This window comes from Cavia porcellus, unplaced genomic scaffold (genome assembly GCF_034190915.1).
Source record: "Cavia porcellus strain 051 isolate PalLab524CR breed Dunkin Hartley unplaced genomic scaffold, mCavPor4.1 scaffold_5, whole genome shotgun sequence".
Lineage (NCBI taxonomy): Eukaryota > Metazoa > Chordata > Mammalia > Rodentia > Caviidae > Cavia > Cavia porcellus.
Genome location: NW_026947488.1, coordinates 92,882,415 through 92,906,601, shown reverse-complemented (window position 1 = coordinate 92,906,601; position 24,187 = coordinate 92,882,415). Strand labels below are relative to the sequence as shown.

Here is a 24,187-nt window from a genome sequence, read left to right as displayed (position 1 = left end):
TCTCCCAAAACTGTTATACAGATTCAGTGCAATCCCAATAAAAATACCATCAACATACCTTATAGATCTAGAGAAATCACTCCTAAAATTCATCTGGAACAAGAAGAGACCTAGAATAGCAAAGGCAATTCTAAGCAGCAAAGGCAAGGCAGGAGGCATCACAATCCCTGACTTGAAGTTATACTACAAAGCAACTGTAGTAAAATCAACATGGTACTGGAATCAAAACAGAGCTGAAGATCAATGGAATAGATTAGAAAACACAACCACAACTACAAACACACTCAACCACCTTATCTTTGATAAAGGAGCCAAGCAGGTTCACTGGAAAAATGGCGGTCACTTTAATAAATGGTGTTGGAAAAACTGTCTCTCCATTTGCCTACCCAAGCCTATCACCATGTACTAAATTAAAATCTAAATGGATCAAAGATCTAAATATTAAAACAGAAACACTAAATCTATTAGAAGACAAATTGGGTAGAAACCTTGAAGACATAGGGGTAGGTAGAGAATTCATGAACAGGACTCAAACTGCACGGGAAATACTTCCCAGAATCAATAACTGGGACCATCTCTTATTAAAAAGTTTCTGCAAGTCAAAAAAGTTCTCCAGCATAGTGAAAAGAAAACCCACAAACTGGGAAAATATCTTATTGAACTCCCCCTCAGACAAGGGACTTTTGTCTAAAACATATAAAGAATTAAAAAAAAAAACTCAAAAGACTCCCAAAATTCAAAGACCCAATCCAAAAATTGGCATCTGAGATGAATACACACTTCTCAGATGAAGAAATACAAATGGCAAATAATACATAAAAAAATGTTCATCATCATTGGTCATTAGGGAAATGCAAATTAAAACCACACTGAGATTCCATCTCACTCCTGAAAGAATGGCTAGCATCAAGAAAACCAACAACAAGGGCTGGAGAAACTGTAGGGAAAAAGGAACTCTCCTACACTGTTGGTGGGAGTGTAGACTGGTACACCCTTTGTGGAGGTCAGTCTGGAGATTTCTCAAAAAACTGGAATTGGAAGTCCCATTTGTTCCAGCTATTCCACTTCTAGGCATATTCCCAGAAGAACTGAAAGCATCATACCACAGTGATATATGCGCCCCCATGTTTATAGCAACTCAATTTGTAATCACCAGATCTTGGAAACAACCCAAGTATCCATCAACTGAGGAATGGTTTTAAAAAGTTATGGTATTTCTATACAATGGAGTACTACTCAGCTATAAAGAAGGATCACATTGAGATATTTATCAATAAATGGGCTCAGCTTGAAACCATACTCATGGGGCTAAGGATTTAGCTCAGTGGCATAAGCACCTGCCTGGCAAGCAGGCAGTCGTAAGTTCGATCCCTGGTACCGATAAAGACAAAAAAAAAAAAAAAAAACCATACTCATAAGTGAAATAAATCAGACTCATATCTGTGAACACCGAATAGTTTCCCTAGTGTAGGAAATGATTCAAGTATATAAAAGTATTTGGTAACCATGATTCCCCATTATGTGGCTTTGAAGCCTTATAAAATTTTCACTCATTAATTGGAATGGCTTTATTCTGGGCTGTTTGATATTATGGCCTGTGATGCAATGAACAGCTATTTTGAAGAAAATAAGGCATAGCTAGTGCTGATTTAATACCATCTTGTTTTGTTTTGTTTTGTCTTTTTCCTTTTTATCGGTACCAGGGATCGAACTCACGACTGCCTGCTTGCAAGGCAGTCGCTTATGCCGCTAAGCTAAACCCCCAGCCCCCTACCATCTTGTTTTAAAGCCCCACCAAACTATCGCTCTTCTGTCTCCATTGGTTTTATCATGTTGTATCTTGCTGGATTTTATCATATGTGGTAGTATAAACAAAAATTGTTATAGGCAAAGAGACAATATAGAAACCATTGTTCATTTTTCTGTTAGCTGGTTCTAAATACTCTACAATGCTTTCATCCACTTTAATGGTGTTATACTGTCTTGATATGTTTGATGCTATAGCATACGAAGTCATATTCAAATATTTCAAAGAAAAAGACACTATGGTAACTACTAAGTCGGGTTATTTGGTGATGAAGCAGTAGGTTGCTGAAACTGTCATGCTTTGACCTGTATTGTTATGTTGTTAAGCCTTCTTTTATCTCAACTTCTCCCTTATTCATTAAAAAATTACTTAAATTTTTTTTTCTTTTTTAAAATAAGGGGAAAAAATCAATAAAACTAGCAGAATATATTATAGTAACCTTCTTGATTTCCTATTAACTCTATCTGAAGTCCTGTAATACTCCCACTATCTTGTTTTGACTGATTAGACTGTTCCGCTCTGTATGATAGTATTAAGTATCAGAGTATAGGCAACTACTTTGAAGGCAGTAAGATTCACTTGATGCCCATTCTCATTTGACTATTATCCTCTTTTGAAGTTCTGTAAGGTTTACAATGTTTAGGTTTTATTGGTCTCGTTCTCTACTGTTTTGTTCAACTTTATAATACCTAATGAGATGGACAATTCTTCTTAAGGAAGCAAGAAGCATTATGGTAACCATTATTGATAACCTTGTACTCTGTTTTTACATCATGTGCTGTGTCTAGTCCTGGTTTTGACTGACAGCTTTGTTTTATCATGTTTGATTTTATTCTCTTACAAAAAAAAGTAATAAGATCTATGGGAGCAATAAAACCCAAAAGGTGTAAATTTTGTTGTAATAGAGGAAAAAAGAAAGTGCCCAAAAGGATGCAAGTGTGTTTGGGTGTGTTAAATAGATGATCATATTAATATTTTTGATTGGATCATTGAACACAACTGTTTGCAGTCTCACTATTTGAATGTTCACTTTGTGTGCTTTGATCCTGTGACCTGAATCACCATTTCAAAGATGATGGTGTATAATCTATTAACTGGTGATATCTTACTGTTTTTTTTTCTTTTTGTAGTTCTGTATTACTTGTACCCTTACACTGTTTTGTTTTGTTCTGTTTTTTTCTCTTTTTCCTTTTAAATAAAAATAATTTACTGAAAGTTAATTCATATTTTTGAAGAGGCACTTAGCAAACTATCAATGAGTGTTTGCCAGAAAGATATTTGATAACCTTTTCGTAGAGTAATTTCACTATATATATTTAAAGCTTTAAGACTGGAACCTGAAATTCAATTCTATAAATTTATGCCAAAGAAAATGTCAGAACTCTGCCAGCATCTCTGTATAAATGCCGTAGGTCTATTAAGATCATCTTCCCCATAGTATTTTAAGAGAAAAAGGTTAGCACATGAGGTAGGGAAAAACTTAATTGTTCTAATAAGGAGGATAGGTGAAGTGAATACACACAGTGGAAAATCCTGTAATTATGTGGGAGAAGTTTGGTCAACAAAACTGTACAATATGACTTCATTTGCGTAATTTTTTAAGCACACCTGTGTATTAGCCTGCTGACCCTTCCATAGCAAGATACGGGATCCCACAGACTGGGTGGCAGTCTCTTTCGCATGGTTCTGAAGGCTAAAAGTCCAGAGTAAAAGCGCTGGGAAGTACGTTTCCTGCCTTTCCTGCCGAGGCCTTCCCCCGCTCCTGCCTGTGAGGCTGCCTCAGTGTGCTCGGAGGACCTCTGAGCCTGCAGGCGGATCTCTCCTCATAGAGAGGCACTCATCCCAGCAGACCTTGTGATCTCTTTCAGCTTGAGTTCCCCTCTCCAGATCCAGTTGCACTCCAGATCTGGGATTAGGGCTTCAACATAATAGGAATTTGGAGGGGATACAAACATTCAATCCAAAGCAATGCAACGTTATAAAGACAGAAAAAAAAGAAAATGTTTTTCCCCTGCTCTCACGCAGCCACTACAATATACAGGCCTTCACCTCTGGTTACCAAAGTATTTGGAGATTTCCCCATACCCTACAGCCAGTCAGTCTGACGCTTTATACTGGGTGGTCCTGGGCAGATGTTGGATGCCTCCAGGGGAGGCCTGAGTCTGGTGAGGCTGACTCCCAAGTCCTGGGTGTCACCCTGCTCTGACTAAGGTGCCTGCACCTTCCTCAGGTCCAAGTCACTTTCTAAGGCTGCTCATACAGCTCAGGAGCAGTTTTCTTACATTTGCATATTTATTATAGTAGATACTACACAGGTGAAGGCAAGCTCCTAGAGATATGTCGGACAGTGTAGGAGAGGCTGGGGGTTTAGCTCCGCAACATAAGCACCTCCCTGGCAAGCTCAAGGGTGTGAGTTTGATCCCTAGTACTTAAAAAAAAAAAAAAGAAGCACTAATGGGTTAGTAGTTGTTTAGAGATGTAGAAATAAGATTAAGGAATCCATAGCTAAAGAAAGATAAGACTTCTTTTTGAGATGATGAACATGTTCTAAACAAATTATGGTATTGGTTACATGTCTCTAGGAATATACTAAAAAATATGGACTAGTACACATTAAACTAATTCTATGATAATTATTGTATCTCATTGTTACAAAAATGTGTGCATACTTGTACACATATGCAGCCGTATATGCGACTGTGGGGTTTTAGGACTAGCACTTCTAGTCACTAGCCAGTATGTCCACTTTGTGAAGATGCTGGATAAGAACCAAGAACCTCAAAGATAATTAAAACTCAGAACAGCTAACATGGATAGTAGTATAGTATTCCAGGTGGGAGACTATAATCACAGTAATAAAAAATGAATAAACACAGAGATCAAGCCTCCTTGTGGGTGCTGAACGTTAAGAGGACACACAAGTGAAATCATGCGGTCCGTGCTCTGCCTTTCCCTGCTCAGCCTGTGACCCACCCAACACATACATACCCGTCTTGTGTCTCACTGAGCAGATCTGTCTGCCTTTGGTTTCACTTGAACAAGAAGAATAAACACCCTTCAAGCCAGAACTTAGTGTTCCTTTAATCTTCTAAGGGTGCCATGTCATTTCATAATAGTACAGAGACTCCACAGTTCACCCAGCTTTCCACTCATCATGGATAATTAGGTGATTTCCGCTCGTTCACAGATGTGAAGTTGAAAGGACTGTGTTTTAATGTTAATAGATAACACTAAATGGCTTTGCCTGAAATTTCTCATGCTCCTATATCCCTACCAGCACATGACACTATCCCATTTACCACAGTCATTTAAAGTTCTGAGAGAACTTTGTAAAGTAAGTAATACCAATAGTAAGAAACAAAAAATACCCAAGTCTATGGTAAAAAGTAAATCTTCTCATCCTTGTCTGCTACCAGTGCAGTACTCTTCCCAGAGAAAACCTGATTGTATCCACAATATTTTATGCATATACAAGTATATAGTGTGTACGCACTAAATATAGTGTGTATGTTTGTGTGTTACATAAATGATAATTCCAAACCTCACTTTTTTCACTTAACAATGTATTGTGGAGATTATATAACAGTAACATAACTTCACGCTGCTTCATTGATGTAACTGCTGGGCGAGCATCACCCAGTATAAGTACAACATAATTTAATGGATTCCATGTTGACAGATACCATGGTTCATTTCACGCTTCTGTTGTTATAATGCTGTAGTGAATATCCTGCAGGATAAATTCCTAGAAGTGCAATTGTTAAAGGCTGTATATGTATGTATGTCAAAAAATTTTTTATTAAAATGTAGCCCGTATATAGAAAAGCATACATAAGTATACAGGCTATAAATTTTTACAATGTAAACATACCATACTCAGATCAAGAAACAAATTTTACCAATACAGGGCCCTTATGTCCTCCTGTCTCTGACTCAGTTTACCTAAAAGGAATTCTTTATTTCTAATGCTATATTTTAATTCTGCCAGGTTTATAACTTGTCTCAACAACAACAAAAAAAAAGAAACAAGGTCCCACTGTGTACCCCACGCTGACCTCAAACTCACAGCAATCCTCATGCCTCGGCCTCCCCAGTGCCATGATTCCAGGTGTATGCCGCCACAGCTGGCTTTAACTTTATTTTAGTAGATATCCCTTCATAGAAATAGTTCCCAGTTCTATCTACAGTGTATGATAAAGTATAGTTCATAACACCTTCACTAATCCAAGGAATTATTAAGGTTTGATTTTACTGGTTAGGCGAAGAATAGTTCCATTTTTAGTTTTCATTTTACATTCATATATAGTAGTCTGTCCAATATACTTTATAAATATTAGGTAAATGTTCTGTCTCAATATTGTTTTTTGTTTCTTTTTGTTTTATTTTGGTTTCATTGTTTGGTTGTTTTTTGAGATGTAGTCTTGCTATGTAGTTCAGGCTGGCCTCAAATGCACTGTGTAGCCCAGGCTGTCTCTCTGGCTCACAACAGTGCTACTGCCTCAGTTACCTCAGTACTAGGATGACAAGTGTGTGCCATCACGCTGGCTTCTCTGTATTCTGCTGTGCTGTACTGACCCTCACTGACTGAGGAACAAGTAACAAGGAGCTGATATTCCTAAAGGCCATTTGTTTCTGAACATCATGAATACTCTTTGTCTTTTCTTATTTCATTATTGACTTGTAAATATATTTTATGGAAATCAGGCCTTTGTCATATATGTTGCAAATATTTTTCCCAAAGTGTCATTTTTTTTGTTTTTCCCAAATAATGAGATTTAGTATCTTCATGTGTTTCAGTATTTGAATTTTCTGCTCTGGATTCTTGAAATTCTTATTTTCTCTTGTATTATCTTCTAATAGCTTAAAGTCTTTGCTATTAGCAATAGTATCTCTTTGTAATATATTTCAAAAGCATTCATCCTCTTTGTCAGTAGTCATTACAGTATCTTTTATTTTGTAACAACTTTATTGAAATATAACTCACAAAATATTAACCATGTGAATCATACTATTCAGTGACTGTAACATATTCACAATAAATCATTCTAGAATACATTCATCATTGAAAAAAAGGATTCTGTCTCTTTAGCGGTCTCTCTAAATCTTTCACCATTGCCCCAATCCTTAGGCAACTACAGATCTACTTTGTATACCCACAAAATTGCCTTTGCTGGACATTTCATATAATATGTGGATCATATACTATAGGATCATCTATGACTGGCATATTTCACTTAGTAAAATGCTTTTAATGTTTGTATATGCATATTTGTGTGGGCTAGGATTGTTGCTTCGTGGCAGAATGTTTTCCTAGCCTTCCCAAAGCTCTTGAGTTCAATCCCTAGCAAGGAAATGAAATCTTATGTTATAGTATAGATGAGTACTTATTTCTTTTAATTGCCAAGTAATGTACCATTCCATGTATATACCATATGTTGTTACCCAGTCACTAGTTGACAGAGATTTAAATGGTTTCCAGCTGTCGGGTGTTAAGAACAGTGCTACCTTAAACACTTGTGTGCATTATTTTGTGGATGTACATTTTCTTCTTTCTTGGAATATATAGAAGAGTGAATGGTTTGATCAAACAGGAAATATATTGTTTACCTATTGGAGGAGGGGAGTGAGGCCAAGTCTCACTGTCAGGCTGGCCGTAAACTTAATGATCCTCCTGCTTCAGCTTCCTGTGTGCCACCATGCCTGGCCTCCTTTGAGCCTTTTAAGGAATGTCCACATTGTTTCCCAAAGCAGCTGCACTGTTCCTCAGCTCCAGTGGCAATGTACAAGGGCTCCAGTCTCTCTAAATCCTCAGCAATGCTTTTTTATTACAGCTATCTTAGTGCACATGGGTGTTATTTTTATTTTTTTTTATTTTTTATTTAAGAGGAAAAAGAGAAAAACACAAAACAAACCAAAGCCGCATAAGGGTACACGCAATACAGAACTACAAACAAAACAAAACAAAACAAAACAAAAAAACATAACAGTAAGAAATCACCTGCTAGTAAATTACACACTATCTTCTTGAAAATAGTTCCTCAAATCACAGTATCAAAGAACACAAGGTGGACATTCAAACAGGGAGACTGCAAATAGCTGTGTTCAATGTTCCAAAAACATTGATAAAGTCAGCTATTTAATGGGTGTTATTTTTATACCACCTTACACAATTTTTTAGTTGTGACTTTAAAAAAAGCTTCTCATCGTAAGCATTTCGAAGGTATAGCTCAGTGTATTGTGTGTATTTGCATCACTTATGAAACACATTTCCAGAACTTTTTCGTCTTGTGTAACTGAAACTTTCTCCCTCTGAGCCATAGCTTCTTTTATCTTTTCACTGCAGTCCCTGCTAACTGCCATTCTGCTTCTGTCTCTGAGAATTTGACTGTGTAAGAGACTTCCTTAAGCAGAGTTGTACGGTAAAAGTCCCTCAGTTCCCTCGGAGGACTGGTTTAGAAAAGCCAGCCTTCCCTTGCAATTCCAGGTCCAGGGGCGCTCATGTTCTTCACATAAAATAGTATAGTATTTGCCTTAAACTATTTGTGTCCCACCGTAAACTTTAAACTATCTTATAAGGAATAATGACAAGAAAAATTTCTGCACATATTCAGTACAGACAGCTTTACTTTTCAAATAGTTCAGTTCATATTGAGCTGAATCTGCCGATCATGAGCCTGCAGCGGTGGAGGGCACGCTGTGTTCATTCCTGTGGGACTCACTACTTTCACTTAGCAGATAGTCTTCAGGGTTCACCCATGTCGTAACATGGGACAGAATTTCCTTTCTTTTAGTGTTCCTCTGTAAGTGCTCAACACACGTTGCTCATTTGTGGATGGTCTTCTGAGTTACTTTTGCCTGTTGTAACTAATGCTGCTGTGAACACAGGTGTGTGTGTGTCATGGTTTTCGTATACCTTTCCTTATTTGCTAATAATTGTGAGTGTCTTTTCATGAGCTTATTGACTGTGTGTCTTCTTTGAAGAAATGTCTATTCAGATTCTTTTTGTACCTTTCAATGGAGTTATCTTTATTATTGAACTGTAAGATTTCTTTTATTATTATGTCTCTTCCAAATGGGTTTTACATTGTGATGTGAAACCTAAGCTTATTTTACTCCTTGTAACCAATTATCCCGTACCATTTATTAACTAATCCATCTTTTCCCAACACTTAGCAAGTATTATAGAGCAAATACAATGGGTTAAGCCCAGAGAAAGAAGGATGAAATAATGCAGAGCTCATACCCATCTACAAAGACAGGCTTGTGAATCAGTAGCCCCTGTCCATTAAGACAGATGTCTCACGTGAAGGGTTCTGAAAGTGATTTGGAAGCAATTCCAAAAGTGCCAGTGTCCAAACAGAAGAGAGGGAGGAGCTAGGGCATGGAAACCTTCACAACAAAATAGAACCAGGCCCTGTGCTGACGCGGGAGCTGTAAACACTGAGAACTGTTTTGTGGGTGTAAATGTTTTTTCACTGTTTCAATTTAATGTTGGTGTGCAGCAGTAAAGGAGCAAGTGCCTTCTTTTGAGATACAATGCTAAGCTTATTTTTTACATTTGTACCTTAGACAATGTAATTTATAAACAACAAATTCGTTTCTCTTGATTCTGGAGGCTGGGAAGTCTAAGATGGAGAAGCTGATGGGTCGGACTCTGCTGTACACATGACACCTCCCTGCGGGGTCGTCCCAAGCCAGAGCTGGGCACCTGCTGTGCCCATAGAACGCAGCAGGATGCAATAATACTGAGCTGCCTTCCCAGCCCACTCCTCACTGAGTCTCACTAAACTGCCCAGGCCTCCCTCCATGCTGGGATTGCAGTCACGCATTCCTGCACCCGGCTACAGCCTCTTTCTTAAGCCACTTTTCTCATTCTTGAAAAATTTCTTCCCAGAAGCCCCCACCTCGCACTCCTCTCATTCTGGTCACCAGGCCATAGCACACAGATTTTGGAGCAACACCAGAAAGACCCAAATGAAGCACATTTCCATCATGTTTGTGATTTCAGATTCATATAACATAAACAAACATGAGAAACCATTGTCCCAAACATATATTTTTAAATGTTCATAATTATTATTGAAGTAGTTTGTGTTACTGAGCAGCACTACCAGTTAAATTTCTTTCATTTTCCAGAAATAGTAGAAATATGTAGTGACATGTCAGGTGTTCAACTCTTTTGTTCCATATCCATGTCTGAACACTGAAAAGTTCAAGACCTGAGCCTGCTTTTTCCATAGAAATAATGGAAAGCCAAGTAATTGGCTCTCAGCCCGAACATTATACTTACAAATTCATTTTCCAGGACTTTAACAAATTTTGCATTGATTTCTTTCTTTAACTCTGTCGCGATTCTCACAGTTTTCCTCTTGACTGCTGATATCATTAACTTTCTTTGGAGCTATGGTTACAATGTTTACACAAATAAAGCATAGAAGAGCACCATGCACATTGTTTTAAGGCACTAACTCAGTGCTATACGAAGTGTCAACCCTTCATGTCCACTGCAAGACACCACATGTGCCCACACTCTTTGCCCATACAGCTTTTTTTCAAGTTGGATTTTCAGTGTGACCGTGAGCAAAATTACAGAGCAGATTTTTTTGTTGTTGTTTTTTGGATTTTTTTGGTACCAGGGATGGAACTCACGACCCACGCTTGTAAGGCAGGCACTTATGCCGCTGAGCTAAATCCCCAGAGCAGATTTTTTTTCAAACTTTGCTATTTGAGTAGTCGAGAGTTTGAGATTGAAACCATTTGATAACCAAGGTATCACTGTAGTTGCATTTCAAAACCCACAGCACTTTAAAATTTTTTAATCTAACTTTTTTTGTAATTGTGGTATAAATGTATTACTAAATTATTTTTGTATATTTGTTCTTGTCCCATCAATTAAGAGTATCCAACGTCTTTGACAAGATAAATGGAAAAAATGTAGACTGAGAGACAAAGTGCTTGATGTTCTTTTTATTTTCTCAGTGTACATTTTAACTGATTTACATTTGGCAACTCTCTGGCAGATTCCAAGCCATCCTGGGAATTTAGCTAGCCAACAGGAGAACAGGAGAGTATTATGTCACATAATGATAATTATCTCTCCATATAGTACACAAAACAGCAGCATCTTCACAGCTTAAGTGAAATACTGAAAATTGAATATTGATATATTCAAATTTAAACATTGATATAAAGTAAACAAAAGAAGTTTAACTTGCTCAGACCTAAAGAAATTGAAATGTTTTCTGCTTCTGATCATATGAGCTTATTAATGGATTTTAGGGAAAAATTTAGAGCTTACATTATAATGGTAATAATTATCTATTCTTTTATTTTTCCACAGTTCTTAGTGGTCTCTGTTCTAATGACTGTCCTCGTAAGATAACAGTAAGTAAACTTACTTCTCAATTATTAATATTTCAGGAAAAATTCTCTGCATGATACACACACATAACACAGTTGTTATAGGGTACAAATTGTTAATAGTATTTAGCAGTGATTAGAGTACCCTTCACTCAAAAAAACTGCCAGAACTTACTACCTTTCTCTTACAAGGATCACCTCTTTTATGAAATCTTTTCTGATTTGCCCTCATTATTTTGGAACATATGGCATTTGTAATATTTGATCTCAGTTTTAGGTTAGATGCCTCTCCAGCAGTGGGTAGCATGAAATACCCAACATTCACAGTTTAAAGGGGATTTACTGACAGTTTCAGAGGTTTCAGTCCCTGTCACTGGCTTCGCTGTCTCTACAGAAGAGCCTGGCCAAAGACAGCTGCTCACTGCTACTGGCCAGGAAGCAGGAAGAGAAGAGCGACTTCGTCCCCAGCGTGCACCCCACGGTCTGCTCCCTTAGAGAGGCCCCACCTCTTCACTGTGTCACTCCCACTAACGCCAGCCAGGTGCAGCCTCATCCGTGGTTGGACCTTAAGCTCTCATGATCCAGTCACTTCCCAAAACCTCATCAGCACCCAAACGGTCAACACAACGAGCCTTTTGGGAGTCTTGGTTTGGAATTCAACATATAACTCCTTGTTTCAAAGAAATTACCTCTCATTTAAAGATAAAGAAACCAGGGCTTAGAGAAATTAAATAATCCAAAGCCACTGTAAAGAACTGTTAAGAGTACAATTGCAATACAGAGCTAGATGTTAGGATTATTATCTCATATACTTACTGTCCTTTTTAAGCACTACATTACCTTTATAGGCAAATGGATGCAATTTGAGAACATATTTCATTAGTAAAATAAGACACAGATGTTAAAAAAAAAAAAAAAACAAGCACTACATTACCAGTATTTTATGTATAGTTGGGAAACTTCCTATATTTAAGTATATGGAAACAAGCCCTGACCCAAGATTTAATTTTGGCCCCTCCTGGGAGTAACACCTGAAGCAGTGCAGGAAGCAGGGCTAGCAGAAGGGGAGGGACTGGTCTGCCATGCATGGGGATCCCTGAGGCCTTGAGGGCCCCAAGTGAGGCAAAGGGGCCAAACCTTAGCCTTCTGCATTATTCAGACATAGCATTCAACTAGCTCCTGGGAAGAGTTTATAATTTTTGAGGCAGATCTCTTTAGTTAAGAACAATGTCCAGGGATGACCCGGCTGAGTTAACAGCAGCTGACATTTGGGACAACTTGGGAATGTCTTAGTCCGAAGGGAAGAGCTAGATGATGCACTGCTACATCCATACTCACTCCAAGGCCTTTACTACAAGCAAAGGAGGACTGCATAAATTCAGGTACAAGTTCAGGCTGAAAAACATAAAGACTGCTGGATTCCAGAGGAGTGGACCATGTTTGTAACCCCAGTGTTCTGAGAAACTGAGGCAAGAGGATAAAAATTCCAGCCCAGCCAGGGCAGCTTACCAATTTAGTGAGACACTATCACAAGATAAAAAGTGAGAAGGCCCTGGGTTCAGTCTCCACATACCACCAAAGGAGAGACACAGAAAGACAGAGAGCTGCATCCATTGAAGCTGCTGCTGCCATGTTTCCAGCACATGAAGGATTTGACTAAGGAAATAGTTTACTAATCGAAGCAAGTCTTTAACTGTGCTGAGGGTGCGCTTCCTGAGAGAAAGTGCACAGTACAATCTACATCCATAAGAAATGCAGAAGCGACACTGAAGCCTGACACATGGAAGGGCAAGTTAACTCAGACTGCATGTGCAAGGCATGTGAGGAGAGCCAGGTGTACAACACAGAGAATCCGTGTGCTCCAAGAAGCACGGTCATATTTTGAGAGAAAGAACACATTCACGTAGCACTACAATAAGTTTCTATAATTGCTATCATTTATTATTATTGATCTTTTACTGTACCTAATTTAGAAGTTAACCTTTATTATAGCCATTTACATATACAGGAAAAATCATACTGCATGTATACAGCAAGGCATTGTCCATGGCTCTCCATCAACAGTTAGGAGTCTCCGAGCACATTCGTCAGAAACAAGGGAGGACGGTGTTCATTGCACAGAGCTGCTCAGGCCTTACTATAACCCTATGGCTTGTGCACTACGCCCTGTGCTATATACTAGGCCCTTGATGATCCCTAATGTAAGATGAGGAGCCTGAAACTTGGAGAAGTAAAATTAACTTGCCCACAGTCATAGGGAAGTATGAAGAAGTCTGAACCCAGAATGTCTGATTGTAATCCTCAGAATCTGGAGAGTCTCAAGACCTGAAATACATAGACTGAACTCCAGGGCTTGAATTACTGTGTAAGCCAACCTGGCAGTTACAAGAAAATAATGTGGCCTGGGTGGCTCCAATGACAGTAATTTTCTCATAGTTTTGGAGGCTGGATGTGCACAACCACAGTGCCGGCCTGGTGGGGTCGAGTGCAGGCTCTGCCTAGCCTCTCCCCAGCCTGTGAGCCTGGAAAGGAGAGCTTTCTGGTCTCTTCTCCTTGTGCCCACACCCCTCATGGTGGTGCCACTTTCACAGCCTCATGTGACCTTACTGACCTCCCAAGGGCCTGGCTCTAGACATGAACACTGAGGAAAAAGGAAACACAAACATTAAGACTGTCACATTATTAAGTAAATTATTTCAGAGAAGTGTGGGCAAGAGTCAGCTGTTTTTATTGAATTAAATGCCTCTTAGGTTTTTTGTGCAGTTTTTAAAAAGTTGATATTGACAATTTTTTTCCAGCGTTCTCATTGCTTTTCTGAGAAAGCAGATTTTTTTCTTTCATTTTGTTTGTTTGTTTGTTTGTTTGCTTAAGACAGACTTTCACTTTGTAGTGCAGGGTGGCCTTGAACTCAGGGCAATCCTCCTGCCTCAGCCTCCTGGGTGCTGAGATTATAGGGGTGCTCCACCATGCCCAACTAAGACCAGATTTTTGAGGTTCTTACATACCATTCTAGAACTGATTCCACCCTACTCTCTACCCTTTGACTGCACTTGTAACTCATGCATAGTTGTGTAACTTTGAACATTCTGCATTGAGAAAATACTAATACACAGTACCAACTCATGTAAATCTTTCTATTGATAACATATGTCATTGCTTAATATTTTAAAATCACTTTTATTAATATCACCTCTAATTTTGTCAGGAAAGATTCTAGTATTGGAAAGATGTCAGCTCACAGAGGCAGATACAGGATTTCAAAATTGTAGTTTTCATTTGGAGCTTTACTTTTATTACTATCAACAAACTGTCATTTTCCTAAAAATGACAGACAGACTCACTTTGTTTTCAAAAAACCACAGATAGTTTTCTGGTGCTACTGCTAATTACCTGCCCTTGCTTTGCCCCATTAGATGTAGCACATAATACAGATGACATCTTACTTTATCTAATGTGACCTTCTGTAAGGGTACCAGGCGCCTTTGTACCATACTTTGAGAACCACTGTTGTGGAATCAGGTTTAGTTATCTGAACCATCTCTTCAGGTATTAGAATGATTATCCCAGGGTAAAAGGTGAAATTCAGCTTTCAGATTCAAGAACATGCTACCCTAATTTTTTTAATTGAATGTACATTAAAAGAGAGAGAGATGCCTAACCTATAAAGTAAGATACTGTGGATAGTAACACATGTATTAGAGAAAATATGCAAAAATGTAACTAGGAGCTTGGCAAAGTAGTGGCACATCTACAGTGCCAGCACTCAGGAGGCTGAGACAGAAGGATCACCATGAGTTTGAGGCCAGCCTGTCTCAAAAAAAAAAAAAAATTTATACATATAATTTGGTCATATTCACAGAAAAGAATTCTTAGAACTCAGGACTCCTGTTCCAGGGTATAGAGTATGGGTTATAAAGTAAATTTGAGGTTATCACACTGTGGTAAATGTGTCTCATGAATATAAGCTACAAGCCTCTTTGGAATAAAATGAACTTAAGATATAAAATGAGTATACTCTATGCCAAAAAAGAGATTTTTAAAAAATAAAACATTTTAAGAAGTGATTACCATGTTTACAATGGTAGTTGTTAAAAATATGAGAAGCAACAGTGGCTCTCATATACTGCTGGTAGCAATATAAAGTGGTAAGACCACTTTAGGAAAAATTGAGTTAAAGAGGCATGTATCCCATGACTTCTCCCTCTGGGTTCCTGACCCTGATATTCTTTTACACTTGGGAATCAGATGACATCTATAAGAATACTGTTTATTGCAGCGGGAAAAAAAGATGTCAGTCAACAATAAAATGAAAAAAATGTATAATCTCACAGTGGAATACTCTACAGCAGTAAAAATGAACCACAGGACCATTTAATCATGAATGAGTCTCAAAATAATAGGGCACATATTTGTAATCTCAATACTCTGGGAGCCTGAGACAGGAGAATTGCAAATTTAAGCCCCACCTGAACAACTTATTGAGACCCTGTCTCAGAATAAAAATTTTTTAAAGTAGTTGGGAATGCAGCTTATTGTGATGTCCTTAGGTTTCTGATGGCAAATGTTTTAGAGACAGGTACCCAAACTGCAACCCAAAACCCACTTACTCATCCCTAAGTGTCAGCACTAAAACTAAACTTGAATGCTAAGGTTTTAGTGTAGAAACGTCTTTTGTCGTAAAAGAATACACATGCCCTAGGTTCAGCCTTTGATACTGCAAAAACAAAACAAAATGCATTTTGAAAAGCAGGCAACAGAAGAATCCATACAATCCGATTTCGGTGGCATAGTGGGAACAGTGTGTGTGGAGTTCTTTGGTTTTGTTGTGGTGCAGTGCTAAGGCTGCAAACTAGGGAGACCTCGTGCATGCTGGGCAAGAGTGCTGTCTCAGAACTGCACCCTCAACCCTCAGAATGCACTGAGGGTGCATTCAAAGGCTGTAAGCATAAAAGGAATAATTAAATGAAGGGGGTAATTTCTTAGCTTCATTTCTGTTCGATTGGTTAGTTGACTTGAAAATTATGGATATCTGAAAACAATGCTCTCCTTTGCCAGTCTGCAGAATAGGACTATAGATAACGAATTTTTGCAATTCTTTGATAAAAACAGTATTAAATGCAAGATATACTGTTCATCTTTGTACATAATAGCACTTCATGAGCAACTTTATTTTCAGTATTAGTGTGATAGTCTCTGAGGCAACTGTTTTGCTCAGTGATGTCGTATGAGTAATTTATTCTTAGAGCAGCCTGACTTTTTCAGCCATTGGGAACACTTGGATGTCTACGTTTCAGCTATCAGACAACTGGTTAGTGTGTCAGTGATATTAATTCTTGCCTGTCCTGGATGAACTCATCTTTAGAATGTTAATAGAGTTGCTAAAAGTATTGTTAACTTTTACATACTTTATTGAAAGGATCTGTAGGTTCTGCTTCTGTGACAAGTATTCAAAAGTAAAATCATTTTTAAATATTTGTTAACATTTTAAAGAGGATGTCTATTGCAGTCATTGGTTCCTTGATGTTCTATTCAGTTAGCTTCATTTCTAAAGAGAAGGAATACATCATTTTATTCAAGGTTCGAATAAGATTCTAGAAATAACAAGTTGGAGATAAACTTCACCACTGTAACAAAGCTTTGTCAACCTGTCAGGTTTTTCTTACCTGAAAAGTAATATGACTAAAGGCAAACATCAGTATTTTTCATTCTGTTGTAATTATTGTGCATGGGTTTTGTTTATCTTGATATTTTAGGGAGAAAAGATAAACTGTCCAGTCCATCCCTAAAAAAAAAAAAAATAAACAATGCTATGTTCAGCATATATCATATTAAAAGTTGTAGCTCTTTGTATTTTTTTGTCATGTGATTTGTTTTGTTTTTTTTTCCAGTGCTGGGGACTGAACCCAAGGCTTCATACATGCTAATCAAGCACTCTACCACTGAGCTTACCCCATAGCCACAAAATTGTTGATTTTACCCATTCTAGGCAAAGCCAAGTAAAGTTTTAAAGGGGAAAAAAAAAAACTTGCTTAAAATATTCAACCTTATTAAGAAAAGACATATTGGATCTTAGAAATACCCCATGAAAATAATAAATTATATCAATACAACTCTCATGTCATTTAAAGTGTTAAAAATTTTCTGATAGCCAGCTTTTCTTTTGAAGTACCATTTATTTGTAGAAATGTTCTCTAAGTACCTATCATCTATGTAAGAATTATATGTAAGAATTTTTTTGCTTATAATAGGTTTGTCTGAAATTTCAAATCATTCCCTTATTTTCCAGGTCTAAGTATTTCCTTTCTTGTTGCAGCCCTTCGGAGTGAATCAGCCTGGCCCTTACATCATGTATACAACTGTTGATGCAAATGGGTATCTGAAAAATGGCTCAGGTAAGGCTGTCGCTGTGGGCGATGGGGTCCCAAATGGGTCTTCAGGTTCTTAGGGAATCGGCACTGTAGCACATGCACTGAATCTGTTGTGTCACATGCCCCTGGGTCTCGGGCGCCTTTCCTGAAGTTTTCCAGAGGTGACGGACAGTGCCATTGTCAGAGCACTGAGCCTTGTCTGTGGTGACTGTCATACGTATTCTTCCCTGTAATTCAGTCTGTTGTAATTGGATGCATAAGACGCAGTGTTTATGTATGAACCTTTGGTGAGCTCCGGGGAAGAAAGGCTGCTGTCGGTCATGCTGAAGAGCCTGACACACTTGCATTTGGCTTGGGACTCCACTGTCTGCCAGGGACTCTGCTGGGTCTTTGTCTTTCTTTGCCTCTGGGTCGTAGACCTTAAGACCAAGGTCAGCGGTTCACCCTGGGAGGTTGCCTGAGTTCAGGGGAGTGGAAGGGGCTAACTCTGTGGCCCCAGTTGTGGTAAGGTGGTTATAGATCTTATGTCCCTAATATATGGGAGCACTTTGCTTTAATATATTGACAAGGAAATCTGGTGACATACCTCTTAATAAAATTTTCATTTTTATCATACTGTCATTCTCTAGACTATATCAACAGATAATAAGATACTCATGACGGAAATATTAACATTTAACTGTCAGCATTGTGATGGGTCCCACTCATTGTTTCTGTTTTTCACTTGAAGTAACAGAGAATTTGGGAGAAATTGCTTGACATGTCTTGATTGAAGAGTGAAGTAGTAAATTATTTAAATTAAGCTCATTTTTAAAGAAAAATTAGAAGTCCAATTACTACCAAATCTGCAATAATTCTGTTAATATGCAGAATAGAAGCTGAAAATGCAGAAGTGTTTTTGCACATGTAAAAGGAAAAAAATCAAGTATACATTTAAATAAATAACGAAGGGAAGTTCAATCAAAACAAAAAGAAAATAAGAATGAACAAAGAATGTCTGCATTTAACAGATACCTCACTTGAGATTACGTCCAGATTACAGTAAATTCAACTGGGAACATCTGCATTGCCTAAATAAGAAAGGGAACCCTAATATATTATCACGTTTCCCTGAGATTCTGAGAGGTTCAGTCACTCCTCTACCTTTTTAGATTTAAAAAAATTAAAAAGGAACTCATTTTATGACCATTCACATGTTATATATTGTCCTTACATAATCAAATATATCAGAATGAGCTTACTTTTTCGACTGTTACGCCCCTTTCCTGCTCAGTCATATGGATGGTTTAGGACAGAAACATTTCATAAAATAAAAACTTCCAAAAATTCAAAGACTTTTGGGGTATCTTCCCAGAAGAATTACTGTCAGCATGCCACAGTGATATATGTGCACTCATGTTTATAGCAACACAATTTGTAACAGCTAAATCTTAGAAACAACCCAATGCCAGCAGTGGAGGAATGAATAAAAAAGATGCAGTATTTTTATACAATGAAGTACTACTCAACCATAAAGAGGGATATACTGGAGACTTTTGTAGGTAAATGGATGCAACTCAAGACCATACTCATAAGTGAAATAAACCAGACTCAGATGTGTATTCATCATATTGTCTCCCTAGTGTGAGAGACTAAAAGAGTAAATAAGTTCCAGAATATACCAACAGATATTGTAAAATGAGAATAAACTTCAAAAGCAAAGGTAAACTGGGATGGAGGAATGGAGAAAAGATGGAAGAGAAAAGAAAAAATAAGATAGTTATACTACTAATTTCTTGTAGTTCATTGAAAAAAAATTTGTGCTAATGTTTAGACAATTAAATGTCAATATCTTGTACTCAGAGTAACTAATTTAAAAATGGCAATACACAGTGTATTAAATTATTGTTTGCCTCCTATTGTTTTGAAATTTTGTTTTTTCTCTTTAAAATAAAAAATTTAAAATTCCAAGCAAGACTGACAAACACAATTATACTAAAAAACACATTATCAGTTTAATTTGTGTCCATATATTTAGTTCAAAAAAAGACTGTTGAGATCAGTTTTATCTTCTGTCAGTTAAAGATGCGGGTAATTTCACTACTAAGTAAGATTTTCCAAAATATGTAAAAACAAGATAAAACTAATAAAGGCAACCAGTATACCCAAAAACAAAAATTTAGCCCACTGGTGAATTATCAGTGAAATTGCTATCTACAAAGCTAATAATTTATCTAACTACATTATAAAAAAGGATACCACCAAGTAGATGATTATCTCAGGAGTAAACCACGTGGTGGTTTACAACAGAATAATCTCTGATCAATTTTTTAAAGTCCTACCTTCCTTTTTCTTCATATAATATATTGTGTACTCTTTCCCTGTCTAAGTCGTATGTTGGTCCTACTTTCTTTTAGGTGAGTTTTGTACAGAGATAAAATAACAACTCTAACTAGTCCTCTGCTTTTTTTCTTTGTACTAAAGCAGTGCAACAGTAAGCATCTGTTTTTATGCAGCTGAATAAAAAATCTAGAAGAGTATATCCCAAATTACGTTTTAAAAAAAAAAAACTAGGTGTCAGTATGCAGTTCAAGCTGCCTTGAGCTCACTGTGTCGCTCAGGCTGGTCTTGAACTTGCAACAATCCTCTTGCCTCAACCTCCCAAGTGCTGGGATTACAGATGTGTGCCACCACACTCAGCTCCAAATTAATTTTTATCATGGAGACCAAGATTTTAAGAGAATTACTTCCTACTTTGTACATTTCTATAATAACTGATTGTTGTTCAGGCCTTTTTAATTTAATTTTTAAATTTTTCTTCAGAGTCTGTCCAGGATATTACTTGCAGGCAGCATGGTGGTAGTGGCTTAGTGTAGTAACATATGCCTATAGTCCCAGCAACTCAGGAAGTTGAGGCAGTAAGATTGCCATTTCAAGGTTGGCCTGGAAAACATGGTAAGACTATCTCAACAGAATAACAACAAATTTATTTCTAAAAAGTGAATCAGAAAATGTATTTTAATTCTGTAATCAGTGTGTCAATCACAGAACTTTATTAAACCTCTTTTACAAGCTACACATTGGCACTTCATAGAGTATCTTACTGCATAATAACCTATTCAATAATACTAGCTACCCATTATTATTAAGTAAATGAAGGAATATTTAATCAGTAGCATTTCTTTAAGTCTGCCCCAAAGCAATAATAGAACATTGGATTTCTTCATGCTAACTTGAATATTTACCTGTTAGATTAGGATAGAAATTGAGAAGGAATTTATAAATATAAAAGCATGGGAGAAATTTCTGAGGTAAAGATAAATGCAGTCACGTTCATAAATCCACTGAGCTTTTAAGCTTTGATAGCAAATGTCATGAAAATTAAAGGTCAACAAATAGAGAAATAATAAATTATGCCACTTTATAACGTTCTCCAGTCTATAAAATATTTTATAGTGATTTTTGATGGAATGAGCACATATTTGAGGAAACAGTTTGCATGTATAATCCACATTATACCGATGTGATAGTATATGTATATTATAAGAAAAAATATATAACCAAAAGACACATTAAGAAATATTACACTGATTATCTGTTAGTTGGGAGATTTTAATTGTATGTCTTTTCCATTTCAGTTTACTAATTTAAGACATTTTTTAATTTAAGAGGAAGTTTTAAACGTAATTTACCAAGCGATGGAGGTGGGGAGAGGAGGAAGAATTGCAGTGTGCTGTATGTGTGTACCAGTTTCCCATGATAAAGGTCATTGTGTAACGCGGACATGGACTAATGAAATTTTGAAGGTGAAAAGAAAAAGGGTTGAAACATTTCAGACAGATGCTGTGCTGCAAGTATGGCAGTGTAGGACTGGCCTATTATTTACTTGGGTGTTACCAGACTTTAGCTTATTCAAAGACTTTAATATTCAAAGGCTCAGGAGACAGAGATAAAAGCATAGTGGCACAGAACAGCACATTGGGAGGCTGAGACAGGACGATTACAAGTTAAAGCCCAGCCTGCACAGTTTGGCAAGACCTCATTTCAGAATATTAATAAAGGGCTGGGTGTGTAGCTCAATGCAAAGGCCTGAGTTCAATCCCCAAGTACTGCCCAAAGTAGAAAAGAAAAACCCTTGGTTAAACCACGCCACTCACCCATCCTGCCCTTCAGCTGAGAATTCGTATCCATAGGAAGAAGATGACCACACTTAAATATTTTTAAAACTGCATACCTAGTTTATTCATAGAGTAGCTAGAAGTGGCTACCCATTAGTGGATCATGAAGTTAATTTAGTAACTTACAGAATTTAATAGAATAACAGAACACTTGAAAATGCCGCCATATATGACTGAAAAGTCAGGTGTTGTTTTATAATGTTTTTATTTTTAGAGGGTAGTGTGTGTGTGTGTGTGTGTGTGTGTGTGTGTGTTTATATTTGGTGGTAGCATAAAATGCAGTTTTTTTGTAGGGTATAATCAAACCGAAAGCCACTACCAGAGAGAGATAATAACCTGCATGAATGTTTTCTATTAAAAATTTAGCCTATAGACTTTACTTTTCTTATGCTGTGCTCTATGATCTTTCTCCATTCCTATCAAAGCCTGAAGAGACAAATGTTATTAGAGAATTATATTACAAAGGAGTCATTAGTTTCCTAATAAGTCTGTGACAGATCAAAAAAACATAAAATTAAGTTGTATTTCTTATAGTCATTTTAGGAGCTGAAGTCTCTTGCTTTGAATGAGCCACTTTGGTCACTCCTGTTATGCATTAGCCAGAGATCTGCAAAGGGGACCAAAACTCTCTAAATAGTATTTGGTAGAAATTCAGTAGATTAGAGCACGTTGCCACAATTTGATAAACTAGTTATTTGCTTTTCATTTATGAATAACAACATTGTTAGACCAAGAACTATTTTTCTGCCCCTTGAATAATTCCACTCTGCTACTTAAATCTACAGAAAAATCACTTCCCTTTTTCCTTTGAGGTTACTATTTAAGTATCGGAAGAACACGCAAGTAACCCTTTAACTTTTAGTCTACTCAAAAAGTGGTGTTGTGCAATCACATGCTGTAACTTAGGAAAGGAACAAATGTTTTCTTCCCCTCTGCTACACATTGGCTGTACACGTCACTCACACACATCTGTAGGCAGCTGTAATTCTCTGGTGGTTTTTTCTCAGTGCCAAGGGCCCTTGTCTCGGTCACTTTCCTCCTCACTGGTGGGACAAGTACTCTGAAGACAGCCAGGGGTGCACAGTGGTGAGCCAAATGCTTACTGGTCACTTGAAGGGCAAGCTGGCCGTCCTGGGGATGGAGAACCCAGTCCAGCCGTCCAGGAGTCCTGGACCAGCAGCCACAGGCCCAGTATCAGCAGAAGGACAGGTTTGACCTGAACAAGCTGTCACTGATGTCAGTGACATCACCTCAAAAGACAGTAATCTGCCCTGTTTTTATTAAGAGCAGCAGATGTTTGCTAAATGTTTCCAAGGGAAGAAAGGGTAAGCACATGCCTAATCCAACAGTAGCTTTCTGTGCAAGGCACAGGCACTTTATCTGTGGCAAAGGATATCTAAAAGGCTATCTGGGGGGGAAACAAAACACCTTATCTACTCCTAAATGTAGTCACAGTCAAATGGACAAAAAGGGAAAATGGTAACTGTTCTCTGACCTCTAGATTTAAAGTTCAAGGTGATCTTGGCGGAACCTCCAGATATGAAAGTTAATACTATATAAAACTGAGGGGGGGGGTTGTTTGGTTTTTTTTGTTTTTTGTCTCACGAAGTTGAATAAAATCTCAGGCAAAACAAGAAAATTAGGAGAGTGTATATTGGAAAGAAGAAAAAAAAGCTCTTGAGTTACCCAAGAGATTTTAAGTTGCCTTACGTTTTGGCCTTATGTACATTAGCAGAGTGTAGGGACTCATTTTAAACATTGTGTGTCTTTAGGGTTTAAAGAAAATTAGTTGTTTAGCTGGTTTACAGGAAACAGGCTACTCTGCATTATTCAGGTTTTTTTCTGATCCAGCCCAGAAATTAGGGAGTAGCCGTCCTCTGACCGGCACACGTTCCTTGAAGGAAAGGGCTTTATCCTCCATTTTATGTTTACTTTTATCTTTTGTTTTGTGAGAGTTTTTATATTTTTAAACTTAGCTGGAGGCTTAAATCTGGTGCGCTAGTTTCTTTTATTTAACTGATGCTATTTTAGGGTCATCACTGTAATACTGTCATATGTAAATATATGTATGTATAGTTTAACTATGTGCATGTAATGTCTTTGAGTGTAATGTATGAATAAATGTGACCAAAATATACTGTGAATGTTTAAAAATGTTTTATAGTAAGAGACACTGCCATTAATCCCTTTCAGAATACTCACCCTTGCCTTGAAGACACCCCTTTATTCTTGGCAGTGTGCTTTTTACTGTAATAAGGATTTTTATTTAAACAGTCACTGTATAATTCAGTCACTGTGTGTGTGTGTGTTTACTTTTTTTCCTTGTGCTGAGGGTGGAACCCAGGGGTCCACACATGCTCGAAAAGCACTCTGCCAGCAGCTAAGCCACCAGCCTCACATACTTCTGGATTACCATGTGACACAGGCTTCAGATGTGAGACAGTTAGAAAGTATTGCGGATGGATGGCAGCATGTTGGTGCCACAAAGAAACAGT

The 24,187-nt window shown here is 37.5% G+C and overlaps 1 protein-coding gene across 1 annotated transcript in view; it reads left to right on the top strand.

Moving 5' to 3' along the window:
- The window catches only part of Itfg1 (integrin alpha FG-GAP repeat containing 1), a 225,653-nt gene that overhangs the window by 163,558 nt on the left and 37,908 nt on the right, over positions 1-24,187 (top strand). Inside the window, exons 13-14 of the mRNA XM_063249304.1 lie at positions 11,148-11,191; positions 17,481-17,559. Coding sequence (XP_063105374.1) covers positions 11,148-11,191; positions 17,481-17,559 — 123 coding nt within the window. The remainder of the gene's footprint in view (positions 1-11,147; positions 11,192-17,480; positions 17,560-24,187) is intronic.